The sequence below is a fragment of the Sminthopsis crassicaudata genome, chromosome 2 (genome assembly GCF_048593235.1).
Source record: "Sminthopsis crassicaudata isolate SCR6 chromosome 2, ASM4859323v1, whole genome shotgun sequence".
NCBI lineage: Eukaryota > Metazoa > Chordata > Mammalia > Dasyuromorphia > Dasyuridae > Sminthopsis > Sminthopsis crassicaudata.
In genome coordinates, this window is record NC_133618.1 from 348251908 (window position 1) to 348273806 (window position 21899).

General features: G+C 33.8%; 1 protein-coding gene across 1 annotated transcript in view; it reads left to right on the top strand.

The window, feature by feature from the left end:
* The window catches only part of TTC6 (tetratricopeptide repeat domain 6), a 334483-nt gene that overhangs the window by 305364 nt on the left and 7220 nt on the right, over window positions 1–21899 (top strand). Inside the window, exons 27-29 of the mRNA XM_074290707.1 lie at window positions 12167–12240; window positions 18592–18802; window positions 20159–20311. Of these exons, the coding sequence (XP_074146808.1) occupies window positions 12167–12240; window positions 18592–18802; window positions 20159–20311 (438 nt within the window). The remainder of the gene's footprint in view (window positions 1–12166; window positions 12241–18591; window positions 18803–20158; window positions 20312–21899) is intronic.

The following is a 21899-nucleotide window of genomic DNA, read 5'->3' on the forward strand; positions in this document are numbered from 1 at the left end:
ATTTTCAAACTATCATTTTACCAAGACAACTTATAAGTTATATAAATTATACCATACATCCAGTTCCTTGGCAAATAATAAAGCATTTTTATATGATTTATTCCACTGCTCTTAGTTGTCCCATCTTTCTACAGAGAATTCTAGTTTAGAAAGTAAACTTATTTGTAAAACACTACAGGGCAAGGTAATAGAAGACTTTGAATATCTTCACCTTTTAAAAAGTGAAAATAGTAGAGCAAAAACAACTGTATAGAAAGCTTCAGAGCAAAAACAATTGTACAGAAAGACCCACCCACATGAGCTACATCATCCCAAAAGGATTCATAGATTTTTAGATAGCAGGTCAACAAAAAAAGTACAAAATGGAACGTTCTTCAGTGTTTCTGTAATACTCCATGTTCATCATTGGTAATAGAAAAATGAAAAAGTTAAAATGCCCTCAAGAAGATGGAGTTCAGAAGATTGTATGAACCAGATAGATATATACTGCTTATATATTATATACTGAAGGAATATTTACTAGAAATTATTGGAAATTTGGAAACATTTAGGGGTTGCTTTTACAAGATATCACAGGGAAAGAAACAAAAGAAAATAGAAAACCTAAAAATAATTTTGACACACAAAATAATCAAGAGATCTCAGCAGTTATAGATCCATAAGCCTTTCATTCTCATCTTTATAAAACCTTATAAAATTGTCCAAATGTATCCTGATATTCTTGATGAAAATACAAGCAGGAAACAAACAGGAATGTGTGGACAATATTCTAGATGTCCAAGTCTAGATGGGTGGCAAAATAACATTTCATTGTCTCCAAAATCTACAAAAAAGAGAAAATATCAACAAAATAAAAAAAGAGAAAAATTCCTGACAAAATAAAATCTTCATAAATTAACACCAGAGAACAAAAATCTGTAAAGCACTGATTTTATATATATTCTTATTGGGGTATTTCTTTGTACTCCTTTGGTAGAGATACAGGAAATAATTCAAATTTTACCCATGAATTTATTATTCCTTCAATTGCCTCCTGATATAAGACCATTGGTCACTTCATTCCATATGTGTCCCCCACCAGGACCAGAGAAAAGAAAAAAATGCCAGAATTTATCATTATCAAAATAGATTTGTGTTTTTTAAAATTGAATTAGATTTTTAAAAATTATATCCATAGTGGAAAGCTTTGAAGGTAAAAAGTAGAGAATAGCTTATCTGAAAAAAATTTATATAAATTTTGGCAGAAAAGAACCAAGTTAATGTTAAAAATATGTGATTTTCAATCTGGAATTATGCCCAAAAAGTTATCAAAATGTGCATACCCTTTGATTCAGCAGTGCTACTACTGGGCTTATATCCCAAGGAAATACTAAAGAAGGGAAAGGGACCTGTATGTGCCAAAATGTTTGTGGCAGCCCTTTTCATAGTGGCTAGAAGCTGGAATATGAATGGATGTCCATCAATTGGAGAATGGTTGGGTAAATTATGGTATATGAATGTTATGGAATATTATTGTTCTGTAAGAAATGACCAACAGGAGGAATACAGAGAGGCTTAGAGAGACTTACATCAATTGATGCTAAGTGAAACGAGCAGAACCAGAAGATCATTATACACTTCAACAATGATACTGTATGAGGATGTATTCTGATGGAAGTGGATTATCTTCAACATAGAGAAGAGCTAATCCAATTCCAATTGATCAATGATGGACAGAATCAGCTACATCCAGAAAAGGAACACTGGAAAATGAGTGTAAACTGTTAATTTTACCTTCTGAATCCAATTTTTCTTGTGCAACAAGAGAACTGTACGGATCTGCACACATATATTGTATCTAGGAAATACTTTAACATGTTTAACATGTATATGACTACCTGCCATCTAGGGGAGGGAGTGGAGGGAGGGATGGGAAAAGTTGTAACAGAAGTGAGTGCAAGGAACAATGGGTGTAAAAATTACCCATGATTTTGTTCTGTCAATAAAAAGCTATAATTTTTTTTTTTAAAATGTGATTTTTATTTTATTAAATTTTTCTTTGGATTTTGTCATTTTATTTTTTTTTATTTTTTTTGTTATAGCTTTTTATTAACAAGACATATGCATGGGTAATTTTTCAGCATTGACAATTGCAAAATCTTTTGTTACAATTTTCCCCCTCCTTTCTCCACCTCCTCCCAAAGATGGCAGGCGACCAATACATGTTATATATGTTAAAGTATATGTTAAATACAATATATGTATACATATCCATACATTTTGCTGCAAAAGAAAAATTGGACTTCGAAATAAGGACACCAAATTGGATGGGTACCACAAAAGAAGAGGTAACTCCAGTGGGAGACAGTGACATTAATGGATTTAATCTGAGAGTTGAAAGACCATCATCTGAGATAATATTGTGCCTCCATATACAATAGCACTGGCTTAGAAAAAAAGGAAATGTGAAATTGTAGAGAAAGTTGTGACCCAGAAAATAGAGGAAGAAGTATGGATCCAGAGATCAGATGACAAAGCTAATGGAAAAGGGAACAGCTATGGGGACAATAGATAATAGAAATGGCCTACATGATATGGAACATAAACTAATTTCTGCCATGGCTCACTGCTTCTATTCATATTTTTTCTTCATTTATAATTATTTCAAAGAGGGAGGACAATAGGAAAGAAGACATATAAAGGAAATAACATAGAAATTGGTTAGAAGAGAGTGCTCAAACCTAATATTTCAGAAAGTTTAATTTCATGAAGAATAAAGAAGGAATAAATTTGTTTTTAAAAATTACAAATGAGAAAATGAATTCCAGAATATGCAAAAAGGGAAGAAATTTATTAGAGATAAAGCAAAAATTATCTCAAGAAAAGGGAAAGAAAAATTTATCTGAAGAAATGAAAAATATAGAATATCGAGAGAAATGATGAAAAAAGAAGGAATGAAGATAGAATAGCACTTTCAGACTTAAAACTACATAGCATTTTTAGACCTCAAATAATTAAGCTGACCCAAAAGAAATATAAAAAGCATATCTTCTTTGCATAATTGTAGTAATATGGGAATAGAACATTGCAAATAGTGTCAATCATTTTAATTATGGGTTTTGTGGAATCTGTTTTCCCCCTCTTGTTTTTTAAGTTATGGCTCTCTAAGGGGAATAGGATAGGGATATAATAAAAAAAAATGTAAAAATGTAATAGCAAGTCAGCTAAAATTTACACTAAAATATTCTATAGAAAGTTTCATCTTTAACCTGGTAGGTGCAAAAATGCAAGATCTTTTATATTTATTGTCTGTCTATTACACATTTGATAGAACAAAGTATATCCTTATGTTCTTCTTTTAAGGAATCCTATGTATATATTACAAAGATATAAGACTCCTAATAAATATAACCCCAGAAATTACTATTTAATGACTTCCTTCCTTCCTTCCTTCCTTCCTTCCTTCCTTCCTTCCTTCCTTCCTTCCTTCCTTCCTTCCTTCCTTCCTTCCTTCCTTCCTTCCTTCCTTCCTTCCTTCCTTCCTTCCTTCCTTCCTTCCTTCCTTCCTTCCTTCCTTCCTTCCTTCCTTCCTTCCTTCCTTCCTTTCTTTCTTTCTTTCTTTCTTTTGTAATAGTTTTTATTTACCAGATATTTGCATGGGTAATTTTACAACATTGACAATTGCCAAACCTTTTGTTCCAGTTTTTCCCCTCCTTCCACCCCCGCCATGGCAGGTTGACCAATACATGTTAAATATGTTAGAGTATAAATTAAATACAATATATGTATACATGACCAAAAAGTTGTTTTGCTGAACAAAAAGAATTGGACTTTGAAATAGTGTACATTTAGCCTGTGAAGGAAATTCAAAATGCAGGTGGACAAAATTAGAGGGATTGGAAATTCTATGTAGTGTTTCATAGTCATGTCCCAAAGTTCTTTCCTGGGTGTAGCTGGTTCAGTTCATTACTGCTCAATTGGAACTGATTTGGTTCATCTCATTGTTGGAGAGGGCCACGCCCATTAGAATTGATCATCATACAGTATTGTTGTTGAAGTATATAATGATCTCCTGGTCCTGCTCATTTCACTCAGCATCAGTTCATGTAAGTCTCTCCAGGCCTTTCTGAAATCATCCTGTTGGTCATTTCTTATAGAACAATAATATTCCATAATATTCATGTACCACAATTTATTCAGCCAATCTCCAATTGATGGGCATCCACATAGTTTCCAGTTTCTGGCCACCACAAAGAGGGCCGCCACAAACATTCTTGCACATACAGGTCTCTTTCCCTTCTTTTTGGATCTTTTTGGGACACAAACCCAGTAGCAACGCTGCTGGGTCAAAGGGTAGGCACAGTTTGATAACTTTTTGAGCATAGTTCCAAATTGCTCTCCAGAGTGGCTGGGTGTATTCACAGTTCAGTGTTCCAGTTTTCCCACATCCCCTCCAACATTCTGCATTACCTTTCCCTGTCATTCTAGCCAATCTGACAGATGTGTAGTGGTATCTCAGAGTTGTCTTAATTTGCATTTCTCTGATTAATGATTTGGAGCATCTTTTCATATGACTAGAAATAGTTTCAATTTCTTTATCTGAGAATTGTCTGTTCATATCCTTTGACCATTTATCAATTGGAGATTGGCTTCATTTCTTATATATTAGAGTTAATTCTCTATATTTTTTGGAAAAGAGGTCTTTATCTGAACCTTTGACTGTAAAAATGTTTTCCCAGTTTATTGTTTCCCTTCTAATCTTATCTGCATTAATTTTGTTTGTACAAAATCTTTTCAATTTGATATAATCAAAGTTTTCTACTTTGTGATCAATAATGATCTCTAGTTCTTCTTTGTACATGAATTCATTCCTCTTCCATAGGTCTGAGAGGTAAACTATCCTATGTACCTCTAATTTATTTATAATCTCATTCTTTATTCCTAGATCATGAACCCATTTTGACCTGATCTTTGTGCACAATGTTAAGTGTGGATCAATGCCTAGTTTATGCCATATTCATTTCCAATTTTCCCAGCAATTTTTGTCAAACATTGAGTTCTTATCACAAAGGCTGGGGTGCTTGGGTTTGTCAAACACTAGGTTATTAGAGTTATTGATTATTTTGTCCTTTGGACCTAACCTATTCCACTGATCAATTAGTCTATTTCTTAGCCAATACCAAATGATTTTGGTAACCGCTGCTTTATAATATAATTTTAGATCTGGTACAGTTAGGCCACCTTCATTTGATTTTTTTTTTTCATTAATTCCCTTGAAATTCTTGATCTTTTTGTTTTTCCATATGAACTTTGCTGTTACTTTTTCTAGGTCATTAAAATAGTTTTATGGGAGTCTGATTGGTATAGCGCTAAATAAATAGATTAGATAGTATTGTCATCTTTGTTATATTTGCTAGCCCTATTCAAGAGCATTTAATAGATTCCCAATTGCTTAGATTGGACTTAATTTGTGTGGAAAGTGTTTTTTACTTTTGCTCATATAGTTTCTGATTTTCCCTTGGCAGATAGATTCCTAAATATTTTATACTATAAGTAGTTACTTTAAATGAAATTTCTCTCTGTAACTCTAACTGTTGGACTTTGTTAGTGACATATAAGAATGCTGATCATTTATGTGGATTTATTTTGTATCCTGCAACTTTGCTAAAGGTGTGGATTATTTCTAATAGCTTTTTAGTTGAATCTTTGGGGTTCTCTATGTATACCATCATATCATCAGCAAAGAGTGATAATTTGGTTTCCTCATTACCTACTCTAATTCCTTTAATATCTTTCTCCACCTTTATCGCTAAAGCTAGTGTTTCTAATATAATATTGAATAGTAATGGTGATAATGGACAGCCTTGTTTCACCCCTGATCTTAATGGGAATGGTTACAATCTTTCCCCATTACATATGATGCTTACTGATGATTTTAAATAGATGCTACTGATTATTTTAAGGAAAAGTCCATTTATTCCTATACTCACAAGTGTTTTTAATAGGATATGAGATGATCATATGATTTTTGTTAATTTGATTATGAATATGGCCAATTATACTGAGTTTTCCTAATATTGAACCAGCCCTGCATTCCTGGTATATAAATCCTACTTGATCATGATGTATTATCCTGGGGATGATTTTCTGGAGTCTTTTTGCTAATATCTTATTTAAGATTTTAGCATCAATATTCATTAGGGAGATTGGTTTTCTTTCTCTGTTTTCAATCTACTTGGTTTGGGTATCAGTACCATGTCTGTGTCATAAAAGGAATTTGGTAGGACTCCTTCATTCCCTATTTTTTCAAATAGTTTATATAACATTGGAGCTAATTGTTCTTTGAATGTTTGGTAGAATTCACCTGTGAATCCATCTGGTCCTGGAGATTTTTTCTTAGGGAGTTGATTAATAGCTTGCTCTATTTCTTTTTCTGAAATGGGACTATTTAAGCAATTTACTTCCTCCTCTGTTAAATTAGAAAGCCTATATTTTTGGAGGTAGTCCTCCATTTCACTTAGGTTATCAAATTTATTGGCATAAAGTTGGGCAAAGTAACTCCTTATTATTTCTCTAATTTCCTCCTCATTGGTGGACAGGTCCCTGTTTTCATTTTTAAGACTAACAATTTGCTTTTCCTCTCCCTTTTTCTAAATAGATTTATTAAAGATTTATCTATTTTATTGGGTTTTTTTCATAAAACCAACTCTTAGTTTTATTTATTAGTTCAATTGTATTTTTATTTTCAATATTATTAATTTCTCCTTTTAATTTTAGAATTTCAAGTTTAGTATTTGATTGGGAGTTTTTAATTTGGTCTTTTTCTAGCTTTTTGAGTTGCAAACCCAATTCATTGATCTTCTCTTCCTCTATTTCCTTCAAGTAAGCCTCCAAAGATAGAAAATTTCCCCTTATTACCCCTTTAGCTGCATCCCACAAATTTTGGTATGATGTCATTTTCTTGTCACTGTCATTTTCTTGAGTGAAATTATTGTGTCTATAATTTTTTGTTTCACTCAATCATTCTTTAAGATGAGATTATTTAGTTTCCAATTACTTTTTGATCTCTTTACCCCTAACTTTTTGTTGAATGTAGTTTTTATTGCATCGTGATCTGAAAAGAAAGCCTTTACTATTTCTGCCTTCCTGCATTTAATTTTGAGATCTTTATGTCCTAATATATGGTCAATATTTGTATAGGCTCCATGAACTGCTGAGAAGAAAGTATACTCCTTTCGGTCACCATTCAGTTCTCTCCAAAGATTTGTCATACCTAATTTTCCTAATATTTGATTTACCTCTTTAATTTCTTTCTTATTTGTTTTGTGGTTTGATTTATCTAATTCTGAGAGTGCAAAGTTGAGATCTCCCACTATTATAGTTTTGCTGTCTATTTATTCTTACAATTCTCTTAACTTCTCTTAACTTCTCCTTTAGGAAGTTAGATGCTATACCATTTGGTGCATATATGTTTAGTATTGATATGGCTTCATTGTCTATGCTACCCTTTAGCAAGATATAGTTTCCTTCCTTATCTCTTTTGATTAGATCAATTTTTGCTTTTGCTTGATCTAAGGATGGCTACCCCTGCCTTTTTTACTTCACTTGAAGCATAATAGATTCTGCTCCAGCCTTTTACCTTTACTCTGCATGTATCTCCCTCCTTTGTTTCCTGTAAACAACATATTGTAGGGTTCTGACTTTTGATCCAGTCTGCTATCCGTCTCCGCTTAATAGGAGAGTTCATCCCATTCACATTTACAGTTAAAATTACTAATTCTGTATTTCCTACCATCATATTATCCCCTGATTATGATTTTTTCCCTTACCCCCCGAACTCCTTCCCCAGTATGAAACTTATGAGCCCCACTTGCATCACACAGCCCTCCCTCTTTAATATCCCTCCCTTCTCCCTTTAAATCCCTTTACCTTTCTTATTCCCTTTCCTTATTGCTCTCTTCCTTTTCCCTTTTCCTTTCCCTCTTTTTAATGAGGTGAGAAAGAGTTTTCTGTAAAACTGATATGTTAATTATTTTCTCTTTGATCCAATTCTGATGGGAGTAAGGTTCACACAATGTTCTTCCCCCTCTCTAACTTCCCTCAGAATATGATAGGGTTTTTTGCCTCTTTGTGGGATGTAGTTTCCCTCTTTTTATCTCTCCTTTCCCCTTTTTCTTACACTATCCCCTTTCCATTTCTACTCTCCCCCCCTTTTTTTGTTATATCCTTAAACTCAAATTATACAACAGAAATACAATTCTCAAGAGTTCCTTTTACCTTTTTCTGCTTCTCTTGAGTCCTACAATTGGAGATCAAATTTTTTCTTTAGATCTGGTTTTTTCCTTAGAAATATATGGAATTCATCTGTTTCATTAAATGTCCATCTTCTTCCATGGAAGAAAATGCTCAGCTTAGCTGGGTAATTTATTCTTGCCTGAATTCCAAGTTCTTTTGCCTTTTGGAAGCTCAGATTCCAGGCCCTTTGATGTGGATGCAGCCAGATCTTGAGTGACCCTAATTGTGGCACCTTGGTATTTGAATTGTTTTTTCCTGGCTGCTTGTAATATTTTTTCCTTAGTCTGATAGTTCTGAAATTTGGCCACAATGTTCCATGGAGTTGTGTTTTTGTTTTTTTTGTTTTTTGTTTTTGTTTTTTTTAGAGTCCTTTTTAGAAGGTGTTTGATGAATTCTTTCAATGTCTATTTTACTTTCTGGTTCTATTATCTCTGGGCAGTTCTCTTTGATGATTTCTTGTAAAATAGAATCTAGGCTCTTTTTTTCATCATAATTTTTGGGAAGTCCAATAATCCTCAGATTGTCTCTCCTAGATCTATTTTCCAGGTCTGTCGTTCTGGCAAGTAGATAGCTGGCATTTTCCTCCAGATTTTCATTTTTTTTGGCTTTGCTTGACTGATTCTTGGTGTCTCAGTGAATCATTCATTTCTATTCAGTTCTGATTTTTAATAAGTTATTTTCTTCATTAGCTTTTTAAAACTTCTTTTTATATGTGTCCAATTGAGTTTTTAAATGAGTTGTTTTGATCTATGGAATTTTTTTTCCATTTCACTAAATTTGTTTTTTAGTGAATTATTTTTTTTCCAATTCACAAATCCTACTTTCTTGGGAATTCTTTATCTTTTCCATTTCACAGATCCTACTTTCCTGTGATTTCTTTACCTTTTCCAACTCCTTAATTCTGTTTCCCTGCACTTCCTGTGAATTCTTTACCTTTTCCAATTCATATTTCAGGAAGTTGTTTACCTTTTTTAATTCACATTTCAGAACATTGTTATTCTCTAGCATAGCTTCTCTTTCCTTTCTCCATTTTTCTTCTAATTCTCTCTTCAGATTTTTAATAGTTTCTTCTAGGAGAGTGTGATTTGGGGTATTGTCTGGAGGCTGTCTGCTATTAGACTCCTCAGGTTTGGAAGCCAGCTCTTTTTCTGCATAGAAACTTTCAATCGTTTTCTTCATTTTTTTGCTCTTTTTTTTTTTTTTTAAAGCCAACAGGGTCTTCCCTCAGGACAAGGAGATTACCAGCTTCCTCTGCAGAGCAAGGGTGGGTTTATGGACAGTATTTTCCCTCTCAGTAGGCTGCAAGGAACTGCTGAGCTGCAGGAGGGCTCTGGGAAGAGCTCTATGGGGAAGTGATTATGCCTGGGTATCACAGCTGGGCTGTGTAAGTGGCCTGTGAGGAGCCCCACTGTAGGATTAGTGACTGCCTTGGGGCTAGAAGTTAAGGAGCAAAGGTATCACTGCCCTCCCACAAATGCCAGCTTTGAGTATTTGCGATCATCCTGAACCTCACTGCACCAGAAGTGTTTCTGCCTGGGGAGCGCAGTCGGGCTGGGGAAATTCCACTACCCTCGAGGAGCCCCTTACTATACAGATGAGAGGCTGCCCTGGGTTGTGCCCCTGCTGTGTGTGACTACCCCCCACCATGAGCCAAAGGCCGCCAAGAGCTGTGTTATGGTCTGTGCTAGGTCACTTCTGGTCCTGGGTGGGCTTTGGCATCCCTCAGTGTACCCACTACCCCAGGCTCCAACTTCTCTGCTGGTCTCCTACTCTGCCACCAAAGTAAAGCAGTCAGGCTACAGCAGAGAGCTCTATGTAAACCTTCCAACCGCAGAGGCTGCCCCGCTCCGGTTTCTATCCCTGCTCTGTGCTGGTCTGCTCCCACCACCTCAGGTCAAACCTTTTCTGGCGATATTCCAGATTCTTTTCCACTGGTAAGTTTTTGTATTTCCAATCTTCGTGGGTTTTACCAGTCAAGCGCTGTTTTTGAGGCTGAATTAAATACTTGGTAGAAAGGGAATTAGAGAGCTTAGAAAGTTCCGTCTAGCTTCTCCACCATCTTGGCTACCACTCTAATGATCCTCTTTCTAATGCTGTGTTGCATAAAAAAGATGTTTGATCACATCTCTAGAGATTCTCTAGAGATAGGGAGACCCTCCATATGTTCCTATTTTTATAATATTCTTTTTTTTTTTTCTTTTTTTTTTTATTATATATATATATATATATATATATTTTATAATATTATCCCTTGTATTCATTTTTCCAATTTACTCCCCCTCCCTCTATTCCCTCCCCCCGACGACAGGCAATACCATACATTTTACATGTGTTACAATATAGTCTAGATACAATACATGTGTGCGAATATCATTTTCTTGTTGCACAATAAACATTAGAATCCGAAGGTACATGCAACCTGGGCAGACAGATATTAGTGCTAACAATTTACATTCCCCTCCCAGTGTTTCTTCTCTGGGTGCAGCTACCTCTGTCCATCATTGATCAACTGGAAGTGAGTTGGATCTTCTTTATGTTGAAGATTTCCACTTCCATCAGAATACATCCTCATACAGTATTGTTGTTGAAGTGTACAGTGATCTTCTGGTTCTGCTCATTTCACTCAGCATCAGTTGATTTAAGTCTCTCCAGGCCTCTCTATATTCCTCCTGCTGGTCATTTCTTACCGAGCAATAATATTCCATAACCTTCATATACCACAATTTACCCAACCATTCTCCAACTGATGGACATCCATTCATCCTCCAGTTTCTAGCTACAACAAAAAGAGCTGCCACAAACATTTTGGCACATATATGTCTCTTTCCGCTCTTTAGTATTTCTTTGGGATATAATCCCAGTAATAGCGCTGCTGGGTCAAAGGGTAATTTTTATAATATTCTAACAACCTCCAGAAAATTACAAGATCTCCTCAATGAGAGGACTATAACTATTCAAAATATATTGGCCTAAAAATCCATGCATGCAAAATAAAATAAATGAAAAATGCCTAATAGCTCAACTATGATAAACAGTTAAATGGCCAGTCCAGTGAACAGGTAAAATGATATATATAGTTGGGAAAGGCTCTGCATATAGACAATGAGTTAATTCCAGAATTGGATAAGAGGAAAAGAGTAGACATTATTGTATTAAGGAAGTTTTTCAATGTTATTAGTGATTTCAAGCTAACCTCAAGTTAAAAGACCCTCCCTCTTTTCAATACTGTAGTCCCTATGTCAAAGCTATATGGTTATAAAACTTGGATGGGGAAAAGTACAGCTAACTAACTAGCCAACCTCTCACTAAATCTACCATTTATTTCAATTACTGATTTAAAAAAAACAATTCTCAGGAGTCAAATGTCAGAATGCCAAAGAAGTCCTCACACAATAAATTGATCTATGGAGTGAAAAAATGGAAAGCTAGCTCATGATGGGCTCTTATAGGCTGTAACAAATTTCCAATGATGGTCTATGCTTAAAAGTGTTCTAAAGGACGACATTAAAGAAATGCATGATCAGAAAAAAGATGCATTGTTAATATGATTCATTAGATGTAATCAGCACAAGGGTTTCCTTGGTACTCATAAAAGGTCAAAAGATTAAGAAGAAAATCATTAGCATGAGAGATCTTCTGTAGAACATAGACAATAATTGCGCAGAATGATAAGACATAGATAGGTTTCAATAAAGAAAATTTAGAACTGCTAAAATCTTTAAATTTATTCAATTTTTATTTTTTTAACTTAAATTCAAATATATTAAATATTTTAGAAGGTGAATCAGGAATTTAAAAATTGTGATTCCATAAAAAAAGTACATATGAATTGTATATGAAGTTAATCAAAGTAATGTTGCAAAAATAATGAAAACATGTAAAATCTTTTCAGGATTTTAGGGAAGCAATGCAGATAAATAAAGATGATGCTAACCTATTTCAAGCTGCTGGAATTTGTCATCACAGGTAATCAAAGTGATTTGTGTTGAAACAGAAAGTGAAGTTAGCCATTATACCTAATGATATTGCAGTTCTATTTGTATATAAGTTGGGAAATATGAAAAAGGATAAAATAGATTGAAAGTGGCAGAGTGCTTTACAAAGCAATATCCAGAAATTCCAAGAAAGAAATATCTCTAATGCACATGGTTCAAAGCCTTAATGAAACAAATTCTGGATTCTGTTGCTTTATCTGTCTTAGTAATTAACATGTAATTATTGACTGTTATTGAGTTAATAGTGGAGATGCTTTAACTGATTCAAAATAATAGTTAATGTACTTGAGCTAGTACACACACATACATATACATAAATATCTATAAATATACACACATATACACATAGATACTAATACTCATATATGTAAGATCATACTGTGTTTATTTCTCTATCTGTTGTCCATCTTTCTGAAGGTTAATGGTATCTTCCTTTATGGATCCAAGTCCTCCCATGTTTTTCTAAGTCAATGAGGTCATAATTTCCTACACCATAACAGTATTCCAGCCCAATCACTGCTTATCTGAAAGTTTGTCTACAAAGTTTTTACTCAGTTTTCTGTATTCCTTCTATTTTTGGCTACATAGGTTTTATTTATAATAATCAAAAAAATTTTTTTATGCTTCAACAATGTTCTCCCCTATAATGTAGGTTAAATTCTCATAATGCTTAATCTACTTCCTTTACTTCTATTCTGGTTTCTCTGAAGTTCCAGACCTTTTGCTCCTCCACATAAACTTTATTACTTTTTCTAACTTAGAACTTTTTAGTAACTTAATTAAGATGACATTGAATAAGTAGATTACTTAGGCAAAATTGCTATTTTAAAAATTATATTGGTTTTACTGATCCATGAGCAATAAATATTCCTACAATTATTTAAATCTGAGGGGGGGTTTTGTATATAAAGTGGCTTATGTTTATATTCATGTAGTTCCTGTGTTTATTTTGGCAGGTATACATCCAGATATTTTCTACTATCTAGGCATTTTAAATGATTTAACCTGGTTGTTAGGTTTCTAATTTTCCCTTAGTTCTGTGATTTTTACAGAAAAACTTGAAAATCCGTTCATTAAATAGCCTTTTTTTTTTCCTTTCAGGATTATGCTTAATTTTGCTGAGTGAACCTTGGTTATAACTCAGCTCTTTTGTTTTACAGAATATAATATTCTAAGACTTACAGTCCTTTAATGTAGTTGTTGCTAGATCTTATATAATCCTTATTATACCTCCAAGATACTTAAATTTTTCTTCCTCTGAATATGAAGCCAGATCTTTTCTATCCCCATAGTAACTATCTGGTTGAGTTTCTTCTCTTTTGCTTACTCATTTTTAATTATTTTCTGTTTTGTTTTTAGCTAATATTAATGTAAATTGTAATTCTAAATTACGGAGAACGATGCCCTAAATCTCAGGTGCTTCTTAATGTTATTTTCTGAGGTCTGTCTCAGGACCCAATCTGGGGCTTACCTCTCCACTCAGACCATGACTAGGGACTCCAGCCACTCTGGCCGGCAAATGATCTTGCTCCCTGTGATTCATTAGGTGATCATAAACTACAGTTGTCTTCTCTACCCTGGAAGTGAAACCAGCAACTCTGTTCTCCTGCAAATGCCTATAACTAATAGCGTCCCTGCAAGGTACTGCACTCACCATGTATGTGCCAGCTCTTTCTCCCCACAGTCATAGCCTGGGACTCCTCTGCTCAACACAGGTGTGCTTGGCATCCCTTGTCACTGGAAGGTCCTTCATTCTTTTTCTCAGCAGTGAAAAATGAAAGTTTCTATGGCTGGCAGCCTCTCACCTCAGCTGCTCCTAAGGCTAGTTGTTTGGTTGATTCTGCAGACTCCTTAGAGGTGCTTGCAGTTCACTCAGGCAGAATCTATGTTTAGAGATCAGATCTTTCCTGGCGTCTTCTCAAATTATCTTAGGAGGAAAACTGTTTTAACCTGTATTTATTTCTGTTCTTTTTATTGTTGTTGGCGGTGGGGCAGGGAGGAAATTTGAAGAGCTGAAAATTTTCTAATTTTACCATCTTTTCAAATTTGTGGTGTCTTAATATTTTTTTAATTTCAAAGTAAAACAAATGTTTAATTTACAAAGTTTAGAGTTCCTCTGCTATCATATTTTTGTCTTATTTAAAGAATGAACACATTCAGGTTTATATCTCCAAATTTCAGTTAGACTAATGATTACAATGCTTTAAAATGTTTCTGTTGTTATTATTTGTCCTTCATTCTTGAAGACAACCATGACATCAGGGAGGGGATGCTATCACATATAGGTGAATTGTATAAGAGACAAACTAGGATTGTTTCCACAGAAAATTCAATTAAAAGCTAAATTACACAGTTAAAATTCAGTTCCTCAGAAACCTTGAGAAGGCAATGAGAAATAAAAGTTAAGTTTCTACAGAATATTGCAGGCTTTAAGGTAATGTAAGGTAATAAGTATCACTGACCAATCAATTTTCAGAAGGAGAAACTGACTTGACTGCATAATTTTGATAAAGGGGTCTAGGCTAGAAACTAGCTTTTTAGCCAGGGTCAAATGACTAGAAAAAGGTTTTTCTTTGTTGCTAATAAGTCTCATACATAGTATCTTCTGGGGAAGGCAGGGAAAGGAGGGAACAATGACACAAATTTAGACACAATAAGATGGAAAAGAGGACATTCCTAGGGCTTCCCAGCTAAGGCCTTTAACAGGTCTCAGTTTCTGTTAAACATTTCAAGTGGAGGAAGAAGATAAGGAAATGGAAAAAAACAAATAAAGTGTACAATCAGGTCTTTGTTCTAATAGGTCACTGGTTTCCTTATGTGAGGTCTTCTGTAATGTTCTAGTCTGGTTTTCAGAGCAGCCTTTGTTTCAGTTGAGTGAGTAATCACCACCACAAGAGTAGCCAGGTGTTAAAGTCCAAAGTCCAAATTCTTTATTGTCTCCTTGCCAAGCCTTTGTTTCAGTTGAGTGAGTAATCACCACCACAAGAGTAGCCAGGTGTTAAAGTCCAAAGTCCAAATTCTTTATTGTCTCCTTGCCAATCTAGTTTCCTTGCCTGGGGTCCTGGGCCAGCTTTCTGGAGAGCCTTTCAGACAGGCCTTGGTCTCAGTGGGGGAAGTGCAGGAGGCCAGCCCCACGATGGTATGACATGAAGTAAATGAATCTTGTCTCTCTCCTTGGTTCTGAGAATTTGAGCTCCTGTCTTCAGTCCTTCTCTGGCTCTGTCTCCGAGCTTCTCGGTCCCTCAGGAGAGCCACCAAAAAAAGCCTGACTGAAGATGGAATTAATGTGTGTCTAGGTCCCTTCCGAGTCTGTGTCTGGCTCTTCTGAGTCTCTCTCCAAGCCCTTCTGAGTCCATCTCTGGCTCTGACAGGCCTTGGTCTCAGAGTGGGAAGCAGGAGGACAGGCCAGCCACCACAAGGTTGATGAAGATGGAAATAAATCTCTCTGAGTCTGAGGGCTGGAGCTCCAGCCTCAAAAGACTTGTCTTCTCTGGCTCTGACTCTGGCTGAGTCTGTTCGAGCTTATATGCTCTCTTGTAGAATTATATTAAGTACTAAGTACATGTACTGAACTAGAGAACGATTAAGCACCATGCTAAACTAGATAACCATTGTCTTTATCAATTCCACTGACTTAACACCTTGCAAGAATCCTTGTCTCAAGTTCAGAATTCTGGCCCGTAACAGTCTTCTACCTTGATTATACATATTATTAGAATCTGCAAACATGTAGTTCTGAAAGGCATCGCAGAAAACATTTAATTCCCTTAACTATGAAAAAAAAGAAATGAGCATTTAATTTATGCATATTATGTGCTAGGCACTACGCTAAGTGTTTTATAAACATTTGATTCTCATCACAATTTTGTGAGGAAGGCACAATTATTATATATATATATATATATATATATATATATATACATATATATATATATATATTTTTTTTTTTTTTCCCATGGAGGATATTAAAATAGACAGAAATTAAATCACTAGCCCAAAGGTCACATAGCTACTAAATGTCTTGTGGTAGAATTTTTACTCAGATCTTCCTAATTCCAGGAAGCAGATCAAAAGCCTTTAAAAAACAGTTCCTTACTCATTTTGGTCATATGCTAATGTGTAACATTTAGGTTGTGTTGCTTTATGTAAATATGTAGTTTTATAACATTTGAACATGAAGTGTTGGGGGGAAGCATACGTTTAAATATGTCAAAATAAATGCTTCAAAAATTATAGGGATAGTAGATTTAGAACTGGAAGGGAATTTAAAAGACATCTCAACCAATTCCTTGATAAAGAAGACTGTGAAGCCAAGAGAAGTTTCATTTGCCTAAAGTCACACCATCACTGTTTGCATGTTAATCCATCCAGAAATAATTTGGGACTGAGGGATAAATTCAACTTGGTGATCAATGATTGTCACTGCTGGGTTCTTCTATCCCATGTGAAATGAGTTCATTCCACCTCCCTTCTGTCTGAAGTCAGCTATATTGCTTTTTAATCATTTTTGTATAATCCTTATCATTCTAAAAGCTCAACATTGAGCATTGTTAAATACAGCTGCAATAATGAATATAGAATTCAGTATGGGTTCTATATACAGAAGAAGGCTAGAGTAACTAAAGTGATTCACAGTTCTCAAAGGGAAAAGACCTTATAATTCCTCTTAATAACTCATTTTCATATTTAGCAGCTGTTTTGATCTGGAGATTTTTGTAGATCTGGCGAGATTCTCTTTTATTGAAATGTAGTTGCTTTGTAATTATTAGTCTAGATTCTCTATAATTAAAAATAAGGTATTCCAAGTTCCTAAATTTAGTAGAGTGTACATAATGGATGTTTTGTAAATGCTAATTGAATGATGGACTGAAATTCAGCTGAAATTCCATTTTTGCCAGTTATATATATTTTAAGACAAGAACATTTTACAAGAAGAAATATTTGATAATTGCTGGTATCAAGATCTGCACCCCCGTCCCTCTTCACACACATTCCAAGTTTACTTCAATTTTTTATTACAAAAAAAATATTGTGCTACAAAAGAAGGAATGCTTGACTGGTGACCATGAAATCTTACTTTTAGTTCTGACTATGCCACTAATTAGCATAGCTGTCTTCTCTAGGTTCAATTTATTTCATCTATAAAATAAAGATATCATGATAAATGCTCTCAAGATTTCATCTAGTACCAAATTTCCTTAAGTGAAGATTTATTCAATTTATTCTTCAGGTAATAGGTGCTTAATAAATACTAGTACATCTAGAAAATATTTTAATAGTAACAGTGCTTCAAATTCACATTTTTCTCTGTCAGACAGAAAACAAGATTGTAGTTAGCAATTCTTTTAGTTATTGATAGAACTAGTAACAGTAAATAAAAAGTAAAAATTGCACATAAGCTTATTTCCAAATGGGAAATATAACAAGTATGTTTTATTGAAATTCTTCAAGTTGATTCAAATTGAGATTTTTTTCTGCAATAATAATAAAAAAGCTTTAGATGTATAAGACTACTTTTTCTCAAATAATGCCAAATTTGGTGAGGAAGGTAAGCAGGATTTTAAACACCTTGAGAACACTGGTTATATGTGTTCTTTGTTGCCCACAACCAAAATTCAAAAGCTGTCCACTGTCTAATATGTATGTTACATGCTGCTAATCTGAAATCTCAAGGCACATATGTTATATTACTTGTGACTTACAATTGACTTCCCATATGACCAATCTTTTTTACAATGCATTTAACCCTCTAATTGGAATTGGTCAAGAGTTTTCTCATCAAGGACTGTCATACTTATCATTTAGACATTTTTCAAAATTGTCTTTCATTTAACATGATCAATGGGGGAAAATGGAGAATGTAGTGATAGTCATAGGAATTTGTAGTTCATGTATTATGTCATGAGATGAAAAGAAAATGCCTTAATGTGAAATACCAATATCCACTGGCTCCTCTGCCACAAACTTTATAAGATAACAATTTAAGGGGTGTGGCAGAGATAATGGTAATTTCAGGATTAGTTACACTGAAATTTATTATCAAACTACCTAGGAAACTGAAAGGGAATTGTGAGACCTTGTTTGTCAAAAAAAAATTGGTATGGAATAGTAATTATATTGCTATTAATATAACAATATTAATATTAATATCACTCATAATATTATTCCTATCATATTACCCCTAAGATTTATATCTAGTTTTTTTTAATGAGTATTTTAAAAGGCCAACAAAAATCAGTATCAAAATGTTATCTGAAAGAAGAGAGGAAGAGAGAGAGGAAAATTGAAAAATAAAATATCCATGCTATAAATTTATTTTCAGAATGGGAGAGTTTGAAGAAGCTGTATGTTCATTCACTCGTGTCATTGAACTCAATCCTTTTTTTGTGGACGCATATGTTGGTCGGGGAAATTCTTACATGGAATATGGTCATGAAGTAGCTGATAAACAAGCACAAAAGGACTTTATAAAAGCCTTACATTTCAATCCAGCATATTCAAAAACAAGAATTAGCCTTGGATATAATTTACAGGTAATTGCACAAAGAGATACTTAATTATTAAACTTTTTCACTAGATATGACTATAAATGAAGTATAATAAATGCTGTTTCTTTGCTTAGGAAAGATTTGCCATTTCCTTAACTTCTTTATATATAGTATAGGATCACAAATCAGTGGCTTAGTATTTTTATGGCAATTAAGAACCAGTCACCCTAAATTCTAATCTGGTTCTCATGAATCTGAGTTTTCTTTACTCAGTTTTTTCTGGTTTTGTTGTCGTTGTTGTGGGGTTTTTCTTTTGGTTTTTTTTTGTCAGTCCTTCCATCCCTACAATGTTTATTCATGTCATATAAAAGAAGCTTGTTCTTTGCATCTATCAATCTAGAATTTTAATAGTTTAATATCAACTGGAAGGTCTCTAATAAAATGTCCCAGGAATTTGTGTTTAACTTAGAATTTTTTTTTGTTTTTTTTGTTTTAAATTTTAAACATCAGTGATAGGATAAAGAGATGGTTGGCATACTTATCAAATTTGCAAATTTTTAAAAGCTTGGATATATATTTAATATTTTACATCATAGAATAAGGATAAAAAAAACAACTTGAAAGGCTAGGACTATGTAGTAAGAATAAAGTTAATAGGGATTGTTTCATTGGAGAAAAAAATCAGCTCTCTCAACAGAAGAGTCAGGGCTAGAGAGGTTATCTAAAAAATCTCTCAAAGCTTATATGGAGTTTCCTCATTAATATTCTGACATGGCAACCAAAAAAATTATTCAAGCAATCAAAAACCGGTTAGTAAGTTCTTATTATATGTAAGATACTTTGTTAAGAGCTGACAATTACAATTACAAAAAATGAAACTGTTTTTGCCCTCAAGAAGCTTACAGTATAATGGATAACATACATAAAATTATAAGCAGAATACATATAAAATTAATCAAGATAGTTTGGGGAAGGAAAGCTAAATTTAAATGCATGATTTTATCAAAATATTTATTCTCTTATTTGGATATTTTTTTCTTTCAAAGTGTACATTTGAAACAGTATATATTGTCCCAGTAATAATATTGGAGGTTTTCCCCCACTTAATGTCTGGGATTTTAAAATATTATCCAAAGGCTATGTATAAATGAAATTCATATAAAATTTCTTTTAATTGATTTAAATTTCAATATATTTTCAGATGCAAGTCAATTTAATTCATTTATTCTTCAAATTGTTGAGTTTCTTGTTTAAATAAGTTGAGTAAGATTATGCCAAATATCTTTGTATATCTTTTTATTAAATTTTTTTGAGATAGACTTATAAGAAATTACACCAAAATATTTGGTTTATATTCTTATTAAGAACTATTTCTCAGCACATGTGTATGACATATTCCAGGCTCAAGGAAAATTTCAAAAAGCTTGGAATCACTTTACCATTTGTATGGATATTGATCCAGGAAACTGCCTGGCATATGAAGGAAGAGGAATAATCTGTCTTCAGATGGGTGATAATTTTGCTGCTATTCAAGATATAAATTCTGCTCTAAAGGTAAAATAAGAATATAAAATGCCTTAGTATAAAATTGGAGGGACAAGAATGGGTGACAGAAACAGTGGAGTGGGGTATCAATTAAGCAGAAGAATCTTCACATTTCTATTCTCATAGTAACCACCCTAATTCAGATTCTAATCACCTTTTCCTCTGGATTACTATAATAGCTTTCCAATTATTCTCATTTCCAGTTTCTTCCCTTTGTAATCCATCCTCCTCAAAGCTGAAAATAATGTTCCTAAAGCAGACCTATATTACCATGTCATTTCCATGCTCAAGAATAGGATCTATATCTAGTACCTCTAAGATAAAAGATAATTGCTTCAATGGAGTACCTAAAATCCTTCACAATCAAGCTACTTTTCAGACTTTCATTTCATTCATACTATATTCTAGTCAAACTAACCTGTTTGCTATTTCCATATCACATTTCCTCCTATTTGTGTATAAGCTATTCCTTCAGAATTTTGTGCCAAGACCAACAAATACATAATGCATATGTACATACATACATATATATGTATATATGTGTGTGTGTATATATATATATATATAAAATAACTTCTCATTAGTAGATGTTGTGGGTTGGAAATTTATTCACTTACCCCTACAGAATCTGGTTTAGCATTTCACATGAAAATATCAAGTTTAAAAAACATAAGGACCTTCACAAGGTGTTGGATTATTCGCTTGGTACTTGTTGATAATTGGCATATATCATAAACACAATACTATCTTCCCAGTCCCTTGAGCTCACAACAATGTTGCCTTGTTTCAGCACCAGAAAACAAGATGCTTCTCCAGAATAAGCTTACCCCTCCTAAACTCACCAGTATGCTACTAATTGAAGCCTAGATAGACACCAGATACTACTAGACACACTAGATAGACTTCAGCCTCCTCTTCTGTCTGATTAGAGGGCTGGAGGACAAAATAATAACTTCTCCCAATACCTTCCTTTTCAGAGGGCAGAAACTGAATTTTCAGTTCACTCTATTCTATATCTGCTGTCCTGTAAATGGAACAGGATACCCCTGTGTTGATTACCCATTGGTGTCTCATTCCGCTCCCCACTTCTTTTTCTGTGTTGTCTCCCCTTTTAAGATTGTAAGCTCATTGAAGACAGATTTCCTTTTTTATTAATTGTATCAGTTTATTAATTGTAATTAGCACAATACCTGGCACATAGCAATATTTAATAAATATTTATTAGATTGGATATAAAGTTATATTTCAATAAAAGAGACAGCTTTCAGAAATAGGAGATAATAATCCCATTGTGTTCTGCCCTAGTGAGATCAAATCTGAAGATTCTGTTCTAAAGTGTTACATTTTCAAGATAAACTAGAACAATATGAAGGTATTGTTAGCCCAGAAAAGAGAAGATTTGGGGGGGGGGAATGATAGCTGTCTTCAACGATAAGTAAAAGAAACATTTGACTTGCCCCAAAGAGTAAAACCAAGAGGACTGAGTAGAAATTGTGAATTTAAGCTTTATGTAAGGGGAAAAAAATGTCAACAGAACTCTTCAAAAGTGGAATTAACTAGCTGAAGTGGTCATCACTTTCCTTCTTACTAGAGTTCT